Source organism: Phalaenopsis equestris, unplaced genomic scaffold (assembly GCF_001263595.1).
Source record: "Phalaenopsis equestris unplaced genomic scaffold, ASM126359v1 Scaffold000114, whole genome shotgun sequence".
Taxonomy (NCBI): domain Eukaryota; kingdom Viridiplantae; phylum Streptophyta; class Magnoliopsida; order Asparagales; family Orchidaceae; genus Phalaenopsis; species Phalaenopsis equestris.
In genome coordinates, this window is record NW_018164556.1 from 1269887 (window position 1) to 1292352 (window position 22466).

Here is a 22466-nt window from a genome sequence, read left to right on the forward strand (position 1 = left end):
ATGAGGCAGACCCACTTCCAAAACTAGTAAAGTCAAGGGGGAAAACAACGAGTGGATCGACCTAAAAGCGTTTAAATAACAATCAATTGAAATCCAAAACAGTGGACAAAAAGGGGTTTGTAAAATCAATTCTAAACCGCATGTAAATCAACACTAAAAGGCTGCCAAAATAATGTGTTGATTGCCTCAAAATTAGCCCACCAAATGCCCCAAACAACATGTAATTTGTGTTCCAAATAATATCATGTAAGCCCATACAACACCTACAATTCTAACAGCACGCCAAACATCTCTCACAACACTCCAAAAACTTTCACAACATTCCAAACAGTAACTCGCAGCAGTTGTAAGCTACCCACAACAGCCTCTAGGCTTTGACAGCACTTATACGAGCCTGAACCTCCCCAAGCAGCAGCTTCGACGCTTCCTACAACATCCTACAACGATCGACAATCTCAATCAACACTTATACAGCAATTTAGACACTTCTTACAACATCCTACATCGATCGACAATCTCAAACAGTGCTCATGTTAGCCCAAGACAACACTTTCAGACAACTCCCAAATCATCCATTTTAAAAGCTTCAAACAATACTTTAAAAGCTCGAAGTTGTCACATAAAACAAGTCGAAACATATTTTTAAAAGCTCAAAGGCAGCAGCTCATAAAACAAGATGGCATTAAACTTGCATGTCTTCCTCATATGGACCTAAAATTACCTGCTCTATGAGTGCTTCAATCCACAATAAACCTTAAAAAGTGCAACTCATAAGTAATCCTAAAAAATAAAGAGTACAATTCATAACCATAATTGTAAAAGATCAACAATAATATATCACAGAATATTAAAAAATATAGCATAATTGTAAAAGAGTACAATTCATCTGTGGTAAAATTAGAAATAAAAAAACACCATAATTAAACGGAATATGTATTGCTTGTAAAATTCTTTAGCCAACTGATATTGTTCTGCTTCAAAAGGCTCTACTTCGGCTCAGCGATTGCCCAGGTACCCGGACATAAGAAGATTTTCCAGCAGCATTCAACCCATCAGACGCTGTTTTCGGCAAGAGCACGACAAGGATGAGGAATAGGCCACGGAAAGGATCATCGACGTGGAGATTGCTGAAGGGGTCTGCCAAGCCGGTGAGGTGCAGCGGAGGGTGAAGCAGGCGAGCAGGCTCGAGCGGTTTCAGAGACGCGGGGGTCTGTCTAGAGGAAGAGAGGAGGCGAGGGAGATGGTGTCGAGCGGGAGAGACGAAGCAGGCGACTATTTTGGTGTCGACGGGAGGAGGTGAATCAGAAGGATGAGGCAGCCGAGGGGTTCGAAAAAGGGGAAGATGCGGGGAGGAGGTGAATCAGAAGGATGAGGCAGCCGAGGGTTTCGATACAGAGGAAGATGCGAGCGGAAGAAGGAAGCGTGGTTTGTGGCTTCGGTGCGGGAGATCGGGATCGAGCAGAGAAAGCGGGGATGATCGCGCGAGAAGACGGGGCGTGGTGCAGAGAGGGGGAGAAGGCGAACGGGAGTGGGGTTTCGGTGCAGGAAGCCGAGCGCGAGGGAGATGAAGAAGGCGAGCGAGGTCGAGCGAGAAGAAGAGAGCAGTGGGCTTCGGATCGTACGCGGGGATAAAGACGAGGGCGGAAGAGGCGAATAAGGTAGAGGAGCTTTCGAGCGCAGAGGGAGAGCGAGATCGAGCGAGGTCGAGCAAGAAGAAGAGAGCAGTGGGCTTCGGATCGTACGCGAGGATAAAGACGAGGGCCGAAGAGGCGAATGAGGAAGAGGAGCTTTCGAGCGCAGAGGGAGAGCGGAATCGAGCAGGAGAAGGCTGTCGAGCGAAGGTAGATGAGCAGGAGCTCGGGAGAGGCAAAGGAGGAAGATCCCGGAGGAAGAAGACAATCCTTCCTTTTAGAATTGGACCGGGGGAGTTGGGCGCGGAAATAAATTATTTTCATTCACGCAGCCCCTCAATTGGAAAATCCTAACTCTCCATTAAGATAAAGATTAAATGTCATATTTGAAATTCAGAAATTTAAAATTCAAAATGTTTAACCCTTGGTCAGCCCAAGTTCAGCTCGAATCAAACCCGAATTAAACTCGAGTTGAGCCCGGGCCCGCGTCCCGCTAAAAGAATGTAAACCCGAGTTGAGCCCCGGCCCGCGTCCCGCTAAAAGAATGTGCATCGATTCCGTGCATTTGCGCGCACGCGTAACCCTAGCAATATGAGTGTCCTTCTTAGCTAAAGTTGACGTTCTGAACGCGTCGGCGCAGTCCGTTTTGTCATCCGGGGTCGTCCGGACAAGTTCGTCGATGGGCGAGTTGATTCAAGTCAAAGTCGTGTATGGTGCGGTGAGTGCGTGAATTGCAGCGTTCGCGAGTAGTCGAGTCACAAAAGGTTCACCTAAGGCCGTTTGATCCTATAGGAACTCATTTTCGGGCCCTCTGTATGTTGGTCCTTAGCCCTTGCAACTAGAAGTTAAGTGCTTGGAACCACTCATGCGAGTTCTTCACAAAAATGAGTCAAGAAGTGGCTTGAAGTTCTACGGGAGGTGGGCTCTATTGCTAGTCCCGCTAGGATGGCAATAAGAACTCCTAAAGCTAGATCCTAGGTTCTAAGAGTAGGAGACTAAGACCTCACTAAAAATGAGGTCAACAGGCGGTTGCAGGAAATAGCAAGGAGGTTGTTTCTTGGTGACTGCAGCGAATACGACAGTAAAGGAAAGTTGTGGAGGGGTGAAATGATCAAGGATGAATATCATTGCAGGTTCAAACATGGTTAGAGCTCCCTTAATCCTTTGGGGACGTTCACCACCTTGGACAAGTTACAACTAAAGCAACTTCTTGTATTCGGATACAATCTTAGAAGGGGAGAATGATGACAATGACAGAATTTTGAAACAAAAAAAAAATGAAAATCTCAAAAAAAAAGTCACATATATAAGCCCTAGATACCTAGGATTAGATCCCTCTATGTAAAGGAGGCACCAAACTCATGTGGAAGAGCCGATTGGCCTTCCTTGATTTGAACCGGTTCAGTCCAGACAAGCCAAAATAGCGGGACTGGAAGCGGCTCCCTGTTACACCGCAAATTCTCGCGGCTAACGTTCTCGTTTGTGCAGGCACGGCGCCCCCGCGCTCCCTCTCCTTGACTTCCCGTGTCCAGATGTGTTTGCAGGAAAACTTCTCGCTTTGCGTTATCTACTTTTCTAATTGGGTCATCAAATTGTCACCATATAATGTGACCAAATCATCTAAAGTGACTCTCTTTAATCTTGTTTGACACTGGATTAATCCAACCCATTTGCAGATATTTTGTTTCGCATTTTGTCAATAAAGTCACTCATCCACTTATGCGTTCTCATATCAACAACACTCAACTTATTTTTATGCTTCTCTTTTATAGGCTAATACTCTGCACCATAAAATATTGTAGGTCTCATCATAATCTTATAAAATTTTTCTTTCTCATATTGTATGTCTCATCATAATCTTATAAAATTTTTCTTTCTCTAGCAATACTTTTCTATCACACAATAGGCTCGATGCATTCCTCCACTTCAATAATAAAACTTAAATTCTACTAATAACATCCCATCTATATCACCATCACTTTGAACAATAGACTCGTTTCACTTCTTTTAATGACTTGATCACTCATTGTTACAACCCGATACTGGATATACTACTATTAAAATTACATTCCATGCATCCAATTTTTGAATCTACCCAATTGAAAGCCTTTAGAATCTAAAGTTGACCTCCATAATTCTTTTTTTTTTTTTTTGAACTCTCTAATCTTATCCACATTTATTTAGTAAAGGTTATTATTAGCAAAAAAACATACACGAAGGTACATCCTCCTGTAAATATCCAGTAAGAACATTCATAATTAAAGCAAAAATATATGGGTTTAAAGCTGATTCCTGTGTTATCCAACTGAATGGGGAAATACTTGGCAATACTTGACCAATTCTCCTTGTGTTCGAACACAAGTAACAACTCTTGTATACATATTTTTAATGACTTCAATATAAGCAATATCAATATATTTTTTTTCTAGAATTATGCAAAGTACTTATTTTGGAACCTTACCCTAAGTTTTTCCTATATCAACAAAAAATCATGTAAATTCTCCTTATTCTATTTGTACTTCTCCATAAAGCCTCTTAATAAATGTAACGCTTCTACAATAGGCTTTGCCCGACATGAATCCAAAGTGATTTTAAGAAAATTTTTTATCACATTGTAACCTATGTTTAATTACTCTCTCCCGTAACTTCAATATATGACAAATTAACATAATTCATCTATAATTTGTATACTCTTGTTCATCCCCTTTATTCTTAAAATAGGAACCAATAGTCCCTTTATCCCCTCATGTGACATCTTTTCAGGTTTTAAACTAATATTATAAGTTTTGATTCGTTAGTTTATATGTTGTATAGCAAAAGATTAACATATATTCATTTGAAGAAGATAATTTTGGAGGATGATGTAGATCTATCAATTTGTAATGTGTCATCAAATGTTGAATGATTTTTGGAGGGTAAAAATGAAGTTTCTGAATTATAGTTTTTGTAACTAATACTATTTATTCAAAATCAATTGGGTGTTATAGAGACTTATTTTTATTAATTTATAAATTATAATCTTAGTAACTAAGACTTTCTATTCATGATGGAGAAGTTAAATCTCTTATTATGTTACTTACCATTTCATATTTTTAATTAATTTAATGGTTCAATTCTCGAGGCTTATGCCTCCAAACACCTCGAGGCTTTTGCCTTCCTCAGTTTTCTATTTAACAATTTCAAATCTTTGGCAAAAGCTTTTGTTTTATCTTTCATTTAAGGGTTTTTACTCATAGGGTTGTCTAGATTGCATAAGGAATCTATATAATAGTAATTATAATCAATCAATAATTTTTTTGGAATTGTGGACGCCAACATGGAAATTAGTGACATTTTCCTTCTTTGCTCTACTTCAAATCATTATCATGGTGCTTGGGCTTTGCAATTTGTGGATCATTACTTTTATGCCTTTGTGAATCCAACAATAAATGCCTTCTTACAACATGTTTGCCTCCTATTTTATGGAGTCATATTCTTCAACATATTTAATTTTGCATGATTGTTGGTTCGATTATTGACATAAGAGGAGAAAATAATAATTCCGTTTTAGAGAGTTTATTTGTAAGTTTGGTGGCATTAATATAATGTTTATCACTTATATCAATATTTAAACATTTAGATAAAACCCAAGGTAATATTTTTGGTAAATTATAGTTTAATTCATTTTTCATTTCTTTCTAACAAAATTTTAAAGAAGCAATTTGTGGTGACAAAATAGTCTTGAGGGAATTGATTTTTTGTTGAGAGATTCAAAAACCTATTATAATTTTTATACACATCATCTTGTTTGCAATTCTTAATTCATTTATGCAGTTGATCCTTATATTCATTGGTTGATATATTTTGTTCTTTAAAATTTTCTTTTAAGTGTCAGCTCACGAAGGTATAGTTTTGAGTTAAGTGTCAAAATAGTCCTGACTATTTGCATCGAACCGTTTTAGTTTATAAAAGTGCAAAAATAGTACCAAACTCTTTAAATTGGCTCTGAAATAGTTCCCATGAAGGGCTATTGGAGCTCAATTTGGGTCTATTTTGTCACTTATATAAATTTTGGGAATAAAACAACCTGCTATAAATAGTTGGAGTCTATTTTGACACTTTACTGATATAGTTTCACTTTCAACCTGCCTGTAGTCTTGAGTTTTAAACACATTTTTTATTACTAAAATAAATTGCTCATCCTTTTTCACTACTAGAGTATTGGGGATGTAATATTAGTAGTTTTCAGTTCTTTTTATAGTTTTTATCCAATGCTAGGTTCTAACTTGGATAAGATTAGAATTTTATTTTTGCATTTTCAGATCGAAAACATGAAGTCAATTGCAAAGCTTAAAGCTATTGAGGAAAGGAAAAGATTAGAATCTGAGGTGAGTCTTTCTTCCTACTGTTTCGTTGACGGCATTTTTAAACCATGACGTTTTAATCCAATTATGAAAGAGATTAGAGCTTGTTGTCCATTGCTAGTCACCATTATAGGTTTATAGTATTTACATTGTTCTGCAGTGCACGTGAAACTTTTTCTGTCATTCTTTATGACAGGAATACAGTCTGATAAGTATGGTTTTTTTCTTTTGCGCCTGTTCCCTTTATGTTTATATACTCCATTATCAGTTCATGGCTTGCTTGTTGCTTCTATTATAACCATTCATCTTTGCTTCTGTGGAGAAGACTTGATTTATCTAGAGATGTTTGCTAGAGTTTCAAAATATATTGGCCTATTTATTTTATTGTCTGGTTTGGTTCACATGCCCAAGAAAGCATAAACTTACTGATTCCTCCTTGATGGATTTTAGTCATAAGATCGTGCTACTACTAGTTGTATTGTTAGAGATGCTAGAAGGAAGTCAAATGAATGCTGTTTAATTTTGTATTTTTGTTGCATCCTGACTTTGGTCCGTGGCTGTGCAAACTGTTGCTATGTACTTATTATTTCTTACGACTTGTTCCTATGCTTGTTTTTTCACGTTTCATTTCCAGAAATTAAGTTTTTTTTGCTAACTCTGAAATTTTATATATTCTTGCCATTTTCATAGTACAATTTAAAGATGCTTTTGTTGGATTTCACGTGAATCTGTCTCTTTGGATCCTTTTTTTTAAAGTTACAATGCAGTAATTTTTGAACATGTTTCATGCTATTTAGTTTTAATGATGATAAGGATTGTCAGTCGACCCATTGTTATTATAAAAAGGTAGCATATGCCATATTTCCATTCTGATCTGTACTCTGGCTACATTGTCCATTTGTATGAGCCTAATTACTTGACTTCTTACTTTGGTTGTACTGATTTGTTAAAGAGAATGATATTAAACTTCTTGGCCAAGTTTTTTGGTTTTCATTAGCAGTGTTCTATTTATTTCATCATGATTTATACGTTGATTTAAGTGTATTTTTCTAAGCTTAAATAACTTCCAGCTTGAGCTTGTCTTGGTTGTGGAGAAGTTGCAAGAGCTTCGTTCTATCAGAATTGATAAACTTAAAAAACAAGGTAATATTTTCTGACTTTATTTTGCTTTTACATATGTATGTTGCAGTAAAACATATGAGAATTATACTTTTTTTTATATGGTATATAACTTCAGGTATGCTTTAAGTTATTTAATTTTCTCAATTGTATTCGTAAAATAGTGCCAAGCATAAGAGTTTGTTTCTGTGCGTTTCATGAAGTTTTCTTTTTTTTTTTAACTCTACTGTCCATTTGTGCCCTTCTCATCGGCGAATCCATAATGTTCCTTTCTAGTTTTCTTGTAAAATATTTCTTACATAAATACAGATACCTTCATTTCAGGATTATAAATTTTTCTTTCAAATTTAGTAGTCTAACTAGTATTTGGCATGGTCCAATTTGTTTGACTAATAAAGGAGATGTTTTATATTTTTGATCCATATTGTTCTGACCAATTTATTTTTAATGAGTTAATTTTTCTTTTTTCCCAGAAACAATTGGATTATGGTGATAACGTATCCCATTCTTTTTCTGAATTTCATGATCCCATGTATATCTGCAGGGCATTTTCTTCCAGAAGAGGATGATAAGTTTCTTGAGCGAGTAAGATCCGCTGTGGAGGAAGAAGAGAGACAAGCTGCTGCTGCTGCTGACACCCATGCTGCTAGGGATGCCATATCAACAGCTGAAGAATCAAGGAAAACAATCAGAATTACAAATCCTGATGCAAGCGTTGTCAAACAAAATAGAGTGGGAAGTCCAGTGAAGCAAGTGCAAGTAAGCACTGCAGAAATTGAAAGAAGCTCAACTGTGAATGCAACCCAGGGCTCTGAACAAAAAGTGGAAGGGCAAGGATTTAACAATGCCTATGAGTCAGTGACCAATTTACCAATTGAGTTTTACCAGTATTATCATGGGAGTAATAATGATATGGGGAAGCTCATAGAGGTAAGTTTTATCATCAATATTTCTTCTTTTTTCTTGGGCTTCTATTGTTGTCTTATTTTTATGGTAGATTTTTGGCTTTGCTCCCATTTTTGGTTGTTTTCAATTAATTCATTGCTTGAGGATATTTTCCCAAATACTTTGTTGCTGGTTTATTGATTGGTTAGACTAAGGGTGTCCGTGAGTCAGTACTCTTAACGAATAACTACATATGCAGCACTATCATTGCTAATTCCTTTATATGTAGCTCTATCATTGCTAATTTATATTTGTTTACGTGGATAGATAAAATAGGCCGACCATGATTTCTAACTTTAATGAGAAATGAAAAACATGGACATTGTTCTGCATGTTTTTATGTTTACAAGTAGCTTATTTAATGACATATTCCACAGTTTTGCGTCAAAGCTTTTCCATTTCATGTATGTAAAGTGAGGTATATTAATATAGATCGAGTAGAATAAAAACTCATTTTGAGCAAATCATTAAATAATTTGATTTGATTCTACTTTTTCATTATTATATAAATGTTTGGAAAGATAAATAAATCTTTCAACTTAATTATGTCGGCTTTTGTGAATCACTGTGACTAATTTATATGTTCGAATATTTGTTCGTCTCATTTTCCTCCCAAATATTCAGTTATACTCGTTTAAAGCTTAATTTCTGTCAGCTCTCCTTAAAGAGAAGAAACAAATATGAGCTTGAACATGTTTTGCAAATTCTGGTCATATTGAATCTTTCTTGAGCCTAATAAAAAACAAGCGAACAATTTTGAGCCAGGAATTTACTTGGTTCTGCTAGACTTATTTACTGGTTTCTGGTAGCATGCGTACTAGCTCTGGAGCTGCCTGCTTATATTCTATGTTACATATCTCTAAACATAGGTCTAATTAGATGGCCACCATAAACTTCCGGAATGCAAATATTTACATATAGTGAGGAAAGTGACTAATCAATGATGCCATCGGCCATCATAGACTTCCTAGGGATGGAATGCTACATTCAACATACTTGTTCCAAAGTTTGGGTAGATCTATTGCAGGTCTCACCCTAGAATTATGTGTTGATGGATGACAATGAAATTATTGAATTGTTAGAGGAATTGGAGCTACCATCACTAATGGAATACGTAACTCCATTTGTTGAGATACATGTAGAAAACTATGGAGTCTCAAAATGTCTTTATAGGGTAATTTATCACATTATAGAAAACTGGACTAGTAATCATGCTGAAATGTAATGCATCTACAAACGCAATAAGTACTGACTTAACCGAAAATATAGTTAGGCTTTCACAGTTGGTAATTTATTGCAGGTAGGATCCATAATGCATATGGGGTTAATATAAGCAAAGCCATTCTATTACCCCAAACATTAGAGTGAATAAATATTATCTTAAACATTAGAGTGAACAAATATTACAACTTTAAAATTTTCATTATGCATGACTTTTAATTTTTTGTTGTGAGCAATTAACTCATGCAAATGAACTAGAAATAATGTTACAACATCAAAATGTAATGTGTGAATGGGTAATTGATTAATTCTATTATGCTTTTTATTGGAGTTATGATGGATAAATACCTTCGTAAGTCTAAGGAACTTTTCGACAATAGTGCCCATCTCCCTTGATATAAATATTCATGTTAGGAAGGTGGACTATCCACCCCCCCCCCCCCCCATCTCACATTCCCTGTCTCCTTTAATCACTCATTCTTTTTCTCTCCATTATTTTTATTCTTTTCGATCTATGCCTTTGACCTGGTGATGAGCATGAACATGCTCAAACATGTAAGAAGCTATGGCGATTTGAATATATACTTATTAATTGAATGGATGATCTCCCTTCACAAAGGGAATCAACATGTAAGTATCTATGCAATAGTGCCCATCTCCCTTGACAAAAGTGAGGGTGGATCTATTTTGCCTCCATTGTGGTGTGGAGGTTACATAATTGAGTAAGGGAAACAACTTTATAAATGCATGCATGAGAGTACTTATATGAACATTTTTATTTTTAGATCTTGAGATGGAAAACCACCACTTTTAGTTGTCAGATGGGGGGAAGTTTCCTATGTCAAATAAATTTTTTTGAGTAAAAATTTCTCATTGCATCATGCACAGAGCACTTGAGATGGCATAATCCTTGAATGGCATTAATTTTGAAATTTCACAATTTAATGGGATGCTTAAAAGAGAGGATAAAGGGTTTCAAATAATTTTTCTCCCTTCAAGAAATCTTTGAATGAAGTTTTAAAGGATTTGTTGTCTCACATTAATAGTACTAGTGTTCATATTTTAACAACATTTTAATCCATGGCGTGCTTATATGTATTTTTACTAGCACATAAAGATAGGATATACCATTAAGCTCTTAATTTTTGATTTTCTTAAAGAGATTTGATCTTCTCTTTTGAAAATAAGGGAAATAACACTAGGCACATAACCAATGATTAAGCATAAGCCTATGGATAGAGAGAGAGAGAGAAAGAAAGAGGAGCCTATGGCTAGGATGTGAGAATCCAATTCTCATTCAAGCTCAATATTCTCCAAATCCTAATCCTAGATATCTTATTTATATCAAAAGAAAAATTAAGGAAATTACAAGCAAAAATAATGAAAATAAAATAGGAAATAGTTCCTAATAAAATTTTAAAAAACAACCAAAACTTTCCTTCTATACAAATCAATAAATAAAATAATAAATATTATTATTCAATCATGCAATGAACACTAAATTTAAGTTTAAATCAGCCTCTTGTCGTCACTAGGTTGCTGGTAAGCTAGATAACTTGTTAATTGTACTTTCAACTATTGCTTCCTAGCATATAACTTCATTAGCAAACGGAGAAATCACAATTTGAGCCTATTTCAAAGAATCATTTCATTTAGGGGCATTTTTGTTGAAAAGGGAATTGAATGTAAAATTAATATAGTGTATTTGAAATAATTTAAAGTTGTTTGGTTTCTTGTAAACTAATCATAGGAGTTTATATTTTTTGTATTTGGTTTGAAGAAAAATTGAATTAATGTAAAGCATGACCAATGACGATAGTAGGCTATGGGGCGTGATTGCGACGGTGGCTAACGACAAGCTGTCGGGGTCAAGCGGTGGCGGGGACGTTGATGTTGTTTGATAGCACGTTAGAGGGTGGGGTTAGGTTTTCTGGGTGGGAGGGATGACCGACGGTAGTGGCAACAATGACCGCAATTGACAGTGTATTTTAAAATCATCCGAGTGGCCAATTTGTAATATACAGTTTTGAACTACAAATTCACCAAAATTTTACTTTGCATTCCATTTTCATCTAAATCGTACCAAAATTTTAAGAACTCCTGAATTCTACTTGCCCAACACTAATGCAGGCAACCAAAGAACCCCTTGGCATTTACTAGACTCATTGCTAAAATTATAAGTTGAATATTTATGGTTGTTTAATCTTAACATGCAAAAGTGAGGGTGGATCTATTTTGCCTCCATTGTGGTGTGGACGCTACATACTTGAGTAAGGGAAACAACTTTATAAATGCATGCATGAGAGTGCTTATATCAACATTTTCTCAGACCATGCATAGATACAAGTAACAGGGATGCATTTTTAGATCTTGAGATGTAAAACCACCACTTTTAGTTGTCAGATGGGGGGAAGTTTCCTATGTCAAATAAATTTTTTTGATTAAATTTTTTTCATTGCAACATGCACAGAGCACTTGAGATGGGCATAATCCTTGAATCGCATGGGTTTTGAAATTTCACAATTTAACGGGATGCTTAAAAGAGAGAATGGGGTTTCAAATAAATTTTCTCCCTTCAAGAAAACCTTTGAATGAAGTTTGAAGGATTTGTTGTCTCACATTAATAGTACTAGTGTTCATATTTTAACAACATTTTAATCCATAGTGTGCTTATATGTATTTTTACTAGCACATAGAGATAGGATATACCATTAAGTTCTTAATTTTTGATTTTTCTAAAGAGATTTGATCTTCTCTTTTGAAAATAAGGGAAATACCGCTAGGCGTATAACCAATGATTAAGCATAAGCCATATCACAAAAATAGAACTCCTAAACTTATCCTACCTTGCTACGTATTCTGAATGCTTAGGGCTTGTTTGTTATCACTTTTATTTTTTATTTTTTGTTTTTATTTTTATTTTAAAAGCATGCTTGTTTAATGTATTTTTATATGTTTTTATGTTTTTTTTTAAAATACACATTAACTTGTTTATAAAAACACTTTAAACATCTAAAAATTATTTTGAATGTTTTTTTAAAACAACTAAATATGTTATAATATATCAAATATATTTTATTTCAAGTAAAAATATAAAAAATAATAATAAAAATGAAAAAAAGAAAACAAAAATAAAAACTGATCCCAAAAAGCCTCTGAGCAACTTGCTGTTGTATTGTCTTCATTGTCTTCATTTGGTGATTGATGTTGTTTCATATGGAAATACGTGTTGTTTCTAAGGCATTTTAATGTAAAAAGAGAAAAGAAACAAAGAGATTAGATAAATCAAGAAAAAGGGGAAGAGAAATTAGAGAGAGAACCAAAAGGAAAACTAAAATTGCATCATCATTTAATGATTAAGATCACATGTCAAAGGTCTCTTTATATGGAGTGTAAAAAATTGAATTAAAAGAGTAATGATAATAATATTAATAAATAAAATTTAATCGAAGGCTTGTGGGCTAAGCGTCGTTATGGTTAGGCTTAAGGGCTGAGAGGGGATTTCAATCGAGAGTATCTTTTATTTCAGAAATTGTCGAGAGGGAGAACAGAGAAAGCGAGAGAAAAAGAAGAAGAAACTGTAGGAGTAACGACTGTGAAGGAGGGAAGGAAGAAAGAAGAGGAAACAAAGGAACAGTGAGTGACTGAACCCTAGTTGAAGGGAAGCAACATCAAGGGCTTGCGGCGCGTGATTGAGCTGTGTCGAAGAGGAAAAGGGTAGAGGACTTCCATGCAGGCAAAGAGGAAGTCAAACCCTACTAGCGACGGCTTCGACGCTGTGCTCTTGCAACCAAAGATGGAAGGTTGAAGGAGAAAAAGCTGAAAGAGGAAAATGCTCATACATATGGTGAGTCGAGACTGCGTCTTGTGTGAAGGAGGCGACGACGCCAAAGGCTTTTGGTGCGGGTGTTGCGAGAGGAAAGGTATTGTTGGTGCAAAGGAGAAGGAGAAGGGGAAGGGAGGTCGCGTCTCTTGTGCAAGAAGAGGAATTCATCTGGGTCGAGCCTAGACTGGAGAGGGGAAGAAGGTGATATTCGGCTTCATCAAGAGAAGGGGAGCTTTCATGTGTGTTAGGGCATTTGAACAATATATAAGATAAAATGATTTAGATTATAAATACATATATACATATACATAATTTAGTGTAATATAGTATTTAGAAATTAGGTATTTTAATTTGAAGAAAATGAGTTCAAACTGATTCCATAACTAATCACGAGTAATGTATAACCCTGAAAGGTAATACACTACTTGATAATAAGCTCAATTAAATAAACTATAGAAATAAATTACTTCTGTTTGATCTGCAAGTTTGCATGATGACTGACAGATTTTCCTATTCGATATAGGAGTCAAACATAGTTTATTTTAAGTCTGGGATCTTTTAAGTTTCCTATAAGGGTAATTTCCTATAATTAATTATATTTTAAGCCAACGAATCACTTAAAAAAATTCTCGATAAATATCATGAATCTTTTGTTTTCATGAATTCAAAAGGAAGAGTTTTCAATGAACATGATTGTGAAATTTCTAATAGGGATTGGTTCAAAGGTGAAATATTTTATTTTAAGAATCATTTTAAGAATCAAAGGAAGAAAAGTAGGGGAGATTAAAGGTCCAGAATAGGTTCTCGGTAATTCCCTAAATTTTTCTAATGTTTGGCTCAATTTAGGATGATATTAATTTAAGCTAGCTCTTGTCAGTTTTATTAATCAGGACTTAGATTTGTGTAATGATAATTTACACAAAAAGTCTAGAAAGATAGAAGATTTTATGTCGAGTGTCTACCCCAGAATCCTAAAACAAGTTAGGACATGCTGCATAACGAGACTATGGAGGAGCCTAACAAAAAAAGAGGTTTTATCATAAAAGATAGCCTCAGAATCCTAAGAATTATTATTTAAACTAAAGAAAGGGTCTTGAACGAGCTGCTCACGAAGTCTGCTCCAAGTTCCATGCTAAAATGTCTTCAGGCCTTCAAGCCTTCAGGTCCTCCAATCTCATTATTAAAAGTTTTATTTGTTTCGATAATTTTATAATGAATTAATTAAAGAGTAGTGGAGATATAGTTTAAACTTAGGGCAAGACTAAGTTCACTTAAGCAATAAATCCCTAGTGCTATGATTTGTAGGTTCTCCATAATCTAAACAACTTTTATTTCTTCATTATTTATCCTTAACACATATATTTTATGTTTAATAAAAATAATAAAAGAACATGCATTGAGATACATAAAACAATAAATATAGCAAATAAAGAAATAATATTTGATCAAATTTTTAATTATTTAATTAGTGGTAACCCGGTTAAAATGTCTATGGCTCCTCGTCACGGGTGCCCTAGTTTCCTTAGTCCGATGGCTGAAAGATTCTTGTCAACATCCACAGAATGCGTCGTCCAAGAAATCTTCGTAAACTAAAAAAAAAGGAGGTTTAAGTTGCGTCATGTGATCTTTGTGATTAAAATTTGATTAATTTTTGACTTTATCGATTTTAAGGTTGAAATATTTTAGGATGTTTAAGTCTTGTTGTTGGGTTTTAAATGTTTTATTTTAATTATTTTTGTTTACTTGTTATTATTTATGTGAGGTTGACGACTTTAAAACCGACTTAACCTCAAAGCCATGTTTTAAAACATTGTTGTGTTCAATTTAGCTTAAATTTAAGTTTTAATGTGTTTTATGTGAATCTTACCCATCCCAATGTATTTTATTTTATTGTTAATTGATGTTCAAGTCGAGGGGTTTCTGTTTAACTTGGGTTTAAGATTATACCTAAAAGGTTCTCCTATATTGAACTTATGGGTTAGGTTATAACATAAGGTTTAGGATAGATTTAGCTTAAGGCTAAGCTATCAGGTTTGTTTTACCTAAAAATTAGAGTTGGATTAGAGTTAACTAACCTAAGGTTTAGGTTAACTAATCTTATTGATTTAGGGTTAACTAACCTATTGGTTTAGGGTTAACTGATCTAAGGTTTATGTTGATTAATCTTATTGATTTAGGGTTAACTAACATATGGTTTATGTTGATTAATCATATTGATTTAGGGTTAACTAACCGAAGACTTATATTGACTAATCCTATTGGTTTAGGGTTAACTAACCTAAGGTTTATGTTGACTAATTCTATTGATTTATGGTTAACTAACCTAAGACTTAAGGTTTAGTTTATGATGAACCTAATATGTAGGTTAAACTAAACAAAAGTTCATGTTGACTAACCCTAAACTCCAAGAAGTTCAGTCTGATCAAGAAGTCAGTCTGATTTAAATGATAGGATGACTTAAATCTTAAGTTTAAAATGACCCAACTATTCAAATTGGACTCAGCTAAAGGTTAAGTTTACTCAGGCTAGACTCGGGCTAAAGACTAGCGAGCCTAAAGCCTTAAATGACTAAAATTGAACTTAATGGGTGATTGACTCAATCCTTGAGTTGACTGTCCAGGTCTGTAATCAAGTTGAACCGGTCCTAAAGAGAATTGCCTAGGTTGGACTTGGGTTGAGCTTGGGCTACGTAAACCTAGCCTAAATTAAACATAAATCTTAATTATAATTTATTTTAAACAGAGTTTTAAAATATTTAAGTGTCATTCTATGATAAAAATACAATCAAGAAGAATTTTTTTTACAATTTTATAATTATTTAATTTTTAAATTAAATAAATAGGTCATTTCATTTAAAAATTAAAATACAAAGACATAGATATTGAATTGATTTGAAACAATCAGAGAAGATTTCCCCAAGATCATTTAATATTACTGTCAAATTTTATGATTTTTTCATTTATATTTTAATTTTTATGATTTAAATATTCTATAATTTCAAAAATTAATTATAAAGAAATTACTTAATGAAAAATCGTGATTTCATTTTTAGAATATTTTTCTCATTTTCCTGAGTTCACAACATCTCGATTTTTTTGAGTTTTCTACAAAAAATTATGTAATTTTGAAGTTAAGCTATATTTATAAAAAAATTACGAAAAAGAAAATGCCACATTCTCTCCCCCCGATCACGCGAACAATGCAAGAAAGTTTTCGACGGCGGAAACTTCTCGGGTTTCGTTCTCCTCCAATTCTCAACCAAATTTCACATTCTTGGGTTTGTTTTGTTCAGATCGAAGAATAGATCACATCCATACGAATACTGATGTGTTTTGTGATCTATTGTTCGATCTGGAAAGGAGAAAAGTTCGAGAATATCGTTTCAATTGAAGGGATATACCTGAGCCTAAGAGGTTTGTCCTCAATTATGTTTGAATAAGTAGACTTCCTTGAGCGTATCTAACTCATTGTGGCATCGATTTGATGCCGTTTTGACGTCGAGTTGAGGTTCGCCGGAATTTGGCTTGGCTTCAGCTTTTCTGGCGACGTCGGCGATTTTCGGCGAGGGAGGAGGTGGGGGAGCTGCTTCACGGGTAGAGAAGAAAAATTGAGGAGTGTGTGGGGGCTGCTGCTGTGTGTAGAGAAGAGAGAGATGTTTTTTATAGGAGGATGAAGAGAGACGTGGGAGTGAGAGAGAGAGAGAGGGAGGCGTGAGAGAGATGTATTTTTTATTTTTTTTATTATATCGGCTATAGGACAGTCGAGAAAGAGAGAGAGATGATATATTCTTTTTATTGTCAAATTTTTTTTTCATTTTGGCTGAAGGATAAAATTGACATGCGTATAAGAGAGAAATAATGCATTTAATTGGATAGAATTTTTTTTAAGATAGTTGCACGCGTAAGTTAATGTTATATTATTATAATAATAATAATATTATAATCATCATTTGCGTATTTTTCGTCAGAGCTTGGCATTGTAGTGAAATGAATGTCCCCCCTTACAAAGCTTGGCATTGTAGTGAAATGAATGTCCCCCCTTAGTAAAATAGATGTTCTGGACGTGATCGTACATTCCGTTTCGTCATCCGGGGTCGTTCAAACCATTTTTTCAGTGATCGAGCCCAAAAATGATAATTCACGCATTTTTACACCGCACGCGAAGCCGTGGTGAGACGAACGCCTTTCTTAGGTGAAATCGACAATCCAGCGCACTCGCGTGATCCGTTTCATCGTTCGGGGTTCACCTTAACAACGTCGTCGATGATCGAGTCAAAAATACGTTAAATTTAATTTTTTTCACAGTTTTGGCTCGCAGTCGTTTGATTTAGAAATTGATCAAGGTCTAATTAAATAGATTTAGATTCATTTGAAATTGAATTAAAATATATCGAATTTGATGTGAATTTGAAATTGGGGTATTTGATTGATCATGAATCTTAATTTGGGAATTTTAGATTTTGTATCAATTTGAGTCAATTCACTTGGACTTGAATTTGGAGTTTGGAATTGAGCTTAATTGGGTTTGAGGCAATTCGCTTGTTATCGTTCCTGACAAGAGAAAGAGAGTAATTCGAGAGCTTGAGTCTGAAATTTTTGTTGCTCCATCTGTGTTTGAGGTTGGATCTAGTTCATGATCCATACCTTTAACACAATCATAAAAAAGAAATAGATCGAAAAAACTTCATAAGGCAGCTAAAGCTGAAACTGTAAAAGTTATCTCTGATGACAGATCTCTCCAGCTAGAAGAGGTGGAAGTGTTTGAAAGCTCTCTCCTTCTTCAAGGGAGTAGATTTCGCCCACTTTCTGCTGCTCTCGCTGAAGAATACCCCTGTAGAATTGCCGCAACATTGACACTACTTCACAGACTGAGTAGGGGAGAGAGAGAACATCCCCCCTATCTCGAGTCTGATTGGTATTCGAAAAGCTAGCAAGAGAGGAACATTGCAGTCGAGGGAACTATAGTGGCATCAGTCGAGCCATTAGACCCATTCTTTCTTGTAGAACGGTCCTCCATCTCTACCGAAGAAACCGATCTTAAGACTTTGGGAATCCAAAACAAATCCAAAACCTTCTTCCTTAGAGATGTATGGGGACAGGGTGGAATCCAAAACCTTCTTCCTTAAAGATGTATGGGGACAGGGTGTCCCGTTGACATCATCAGAATCATGGGAAGAGGTATGCTTCCATTTCTTCTGGCTGGAGAGATATGTCATCAGAGGTAACATTTGCAGCTTCAGCTTTAGCTGCCTTATGAAGTTTTCTCGATCAATTCATTCTTTGTGACCGTGTCAGAGATATGGATCGTGAACTAGATCCAACCTCAAACACAGACCGTGCTGCCACAAAAATTTCAGGATCAAGCTCTCGTACTACCCTCTTTTCCTTGTCAATAATGATAGCAGGTGAATTGCCTTAAACCCAATTCCAAACTCCGAATTCAATTCCAAGTCAATTGCATCAAATTAATATAAAGTCTAAAATTTTCAAATTGAGATTCATGATCAATCAAATACCTCAATTTCAAATTCACATCAAATTCGACATATCTAGATTCAATTTCAAATGAATCTAAATCCATTTAATTAGCCCATGATCAATTTCCAAAACAATCGATCGCGAACTAAAACTTTGAAGAAAATTAAATTTGACGTATTTTTGACCCGATCATCGACGATGTTGTCCAGGTGACCCCAAACGATGAAACAGATCATGCGAGTACGTCTGGATTGTCGATTTCACCTAGGGAGGACATTCGTCTCGCCACGGCTTCGCGGGCGGTTTAAAAATGCGTGAATTATCATTTTTTGGCCCAATTACAGAAAAATTACTTGAACGACCCCGGGTGATGAAACGGACTGCGCGATAACGTCTAGAACGTCGATTTTTACTTGGGGGGATATTCATTTCACCACAATGCCAAATTCAGACAAAAAAGTACACAAATAATGATTATAATAATAATATAATATTAACTTATGCGTGTAACTCTCTTAAAAAAAATCCCATCCCATTAAATGCATCATCTCTCTCGTATACGCATGCCTCTTTTATCCTCCAGCCAAAATAAAAAAAAATGATAATAAAAAAAATATATCATCTCTCTCTCTCTCTCGATATAATAAAAAAATAAAAAATTCATCTCTCTCTCACGCCTTTCTCTCCCCTTCTCTCCCTTACTCTCACACCTTTTTTCTTCCTCCTATAAAAAACATCCCACTCACTCTTCTCTACACACAGCAACAGCCTCCCATACTCCTCTATTCCTCTTCTCTACCCATGAAGCAACTCCCCCACCTCCTCCCTCGGTTGAATCTGCCAACTTCGCCGAAAAGCAGAAGCCGAGCCAAATTTCGGCGAACCTCTAACCCGACGTGAAAAAAACGTCAAATCGATGTCACAAGGTGTTGGATATGCTCAAGGAAGTCTACTTATTCAAACTTAATTGAGGACAAACCTCTTAAGCTCAGGTATATTCCTTAAATTGAAATGATAATTCCAAACTTTCTACCATTGCAGATCGAACAATAGATCACGAAACATCCCAGTATCCGTATGGATGTGATCTATTCTTCGATTTGAACAAAATAAACTCAAGATAGCAAAATTTGGCTGAAAATCGTAGGAGAACGAAGCTCGGGAACTTTCCACCGTCAAAACCTTCCCTGCATTGTTCGCGTGATCGGGGAGTAAGAAGGTGACGTTTTTTTTAATTCTTATTAAGTTTTTTTTTTTTGAAATATAGCTTAACTTCAAAATTACATAAATTTTTATAGAAAACTCAAAAAAATAAACCGAAAGATGCTATGAACTCAGAAAATGGAGGAGAATTTTTCAAAACTAAAATAATAATTTTTCATAAAGTAAATATTTTTAAATTAATTTTGAAGTTCTAGAGTATGTAAATCATAAATTAACTCATAAAAATTAAAATATAAATGAAAAAATCATGAAATTTGACAGTAATATTGAATGACATTGGGGAAATCTTCTCTGTTTTTTCCAAGCCATTTCAACATCTCTGTCTCTGTATTTCAAATTTTAAATGAAATGTCCAATTTATTTAAATGAAGAATTAAAAAAAATTTTAAAAATTGCAAAAAAAACTCTTATTGATTGCATTTTTGAACATAGAAAGACACTTAAACATTTTTAAAACTCTGTTTAAAATAATTTTTATAATTAAAACACATTAATTAAGATTTATGTTTAATTTATGTTAGGTTTACCTAATCAAAGCTCAACCCAAGTCTAACCAAGGCAATTATCTTTAGGTCCGGTTCAACTTGATTACAGACCTGGTCAACCAACTCATGGATTGAGTCGATGATCCATTAAGTTCAATTTTAGTTATTTAAGACTTTAGGTTAGCCAGTCTTTAACCCGAGTTTAGCCTGAGTAAAGTTAAATATTTAGCTGAGTCCAATTTGAATAGTTGAACCATTTTAAACTTGAGATTTAAGTCATCTTATCATTTAATTCAAACTGAACTTCTTGGAGTTTAGGGTTACTCAACATAAACTTTAGTTTAGTTTAATTTACATATTAGGTTCATCATAAACTAAACCTTAAGCCTTAAGTAGTTAATCCTAAACCAATAGAATTAGGTTATTTATCGGAACTCGACCGACAAATAAATAAATAAATAAACACACACAAACACACACACATAACTTTAATAAAATCACGCATGGGCTTATCTCTCTCCCACGCCTCTTCTTTCTTTCTCTCTCGGTTGTTCTACAGCCATGTACTAAAAAAATAAAAAATAATCGCTCTCTGTTTCCCGCGCATGCCTCAAGATAAATAAATAAAAAAAATTTCGCATGCATCTTTCTCTTTCCCCTTCTTTCTCTACTATATAACAACCCTCACTCTCTAACCAATGGGACAGGGAACCAAAAAAAATATATATAACTTGAGGGCTTCTCATCTACTTTTCTCTCCCCGATATTCTTCTTTTGGTTTTGTATAAACCAAGCAACTTCCCAACACTCCTCCATTCTTCTTCTCTACTCCATAAGCAACCTCCCCCCACTCCTTCCTCCTTGGCGTTACAAGAAGTAAGCTTCTTCTTTCTTACACCATCTTTCCTTCAACCAAAACATAACAGCCAACCAAAACTTGTCTTCTTCTCCTCCATCAAGGCCGAGAAATGCCAACTTTTGCTAGAGCCATCTAAACCCTCCGCACCTTTGACGAAACTTGTTGTCCTCGACCTAAGAAATTCATCACCCAACTCCTCCCTTGTCGGAAACCGCCGACGTTGCCGGAAAAGCTGAAGTCGATCCAAATTTCGGCGAACCTCTAACCCGACGCAAAAACGACGTCAAATCGGCGCCATAAGGAGTTGGATGCGCTCAAGGAAACCTACTTATTCAAACCTAATTGAAGACAAATCTCTTAGAGTTAGGTATATCTCTTAAATTGAAACGATAATCTCGAACTTTCCTCCTTTTTAGATTGAAACATATATCACAAAATATCTAAGTATCCGTATGAATATGATCTACTCTTCGATTTGAATAAAACGAACCAAAAAATACGAAATTTGGCTGATAATCGGAGGAGAACGAAGTCCGGGAAGTTTCCACCTTTGAAACTTTCCCTGCGTCGTTCGCGTGATCGGGGAGGAAGAAGGCGACGCTTTTTATTATTTTATTTTTTCTTTGAAATATAGCTTAACTTCAAAATTACATAACTTTTCGTATAAAAGTAAAAAAAATAAACCGAAATGTGCTGTGAACTCAGGAAAATGAGAAATATTTTAAAATTGAAATCACGATTTTTCATTGAGTAATTTTTTTTATATTAATTAAGTTCTAAGATATTTAAATCATAAAAATTAAAATATAAATGAAAAAAATTATGAAATTTAGCAGTAATATTAAATGACATTGGGGAAATCTTATCTGAATTTTCCTAGCCATTCCATTATCTCTGTTTCTGTATTTTAATTTTTGAATGAAATGACATATTTATTTAAATTAAGAATTAAAAGTTTTGAAAATTACACAAAAAAAACTCTTCCTGATTGTATTTTTGACTATAGAAAGACACTTAAATATTTTAAAACTCTGTTTAAAATAATTTTTATAATTAAAACACATTAATTAGAGTTTATGTTTAATTTAGGCTAGGTTTACCTAAACAAAGCTCAACTCAAGTCCAACCTATGCAATTCTCTTTAGATCTGGTTCAACTTGATTACAGACCTGGTCAGCTAACTCATGGATTGAGTCCACCTATTAAGTTCAATTTTAATCATTTAGGACTTTAGGCCAGCCAGTCTTTTGCCCGAGTATAGCCTGTGTAAAGTTAAACCTTTGGCTGAGTCCAATTTGAATAGTTGAACTATTTTAAACTTGAGATTTAAGTCATC

At 34.8% G+C, this 22466-nt stretch overlaps 1 protein-coding gene across 1 annotated transcript in view; it reads left to right on the forward strand.

Annotated features, from left to right (window-relative positions):
- Positions 1-22466, forward strand: part of LOC110020968 (U11/U12 small nuclear ribonucleoprotein 59 kDa protein) — a gene marked incomplete at its 5' end in the record, with an annotated part of 58906 nt that overhangs the window by 9445 nt on the left and 26995 nt on the right. The window contains 3 exons of the mRNA XM_020719276.1: positions 5933-5998; positions 7045-7117; positions 7638-8023. Coding sequence (XP_020574935.1) covers positions 5933-5998; positions 7045-7117; positions 7638-8023 — 525 coding nt within the window. The remainder of the gene's footprint in view (positions 1-5932; positions 5999-7044; positions 7118-7637; positions 8024-22466) is intronic.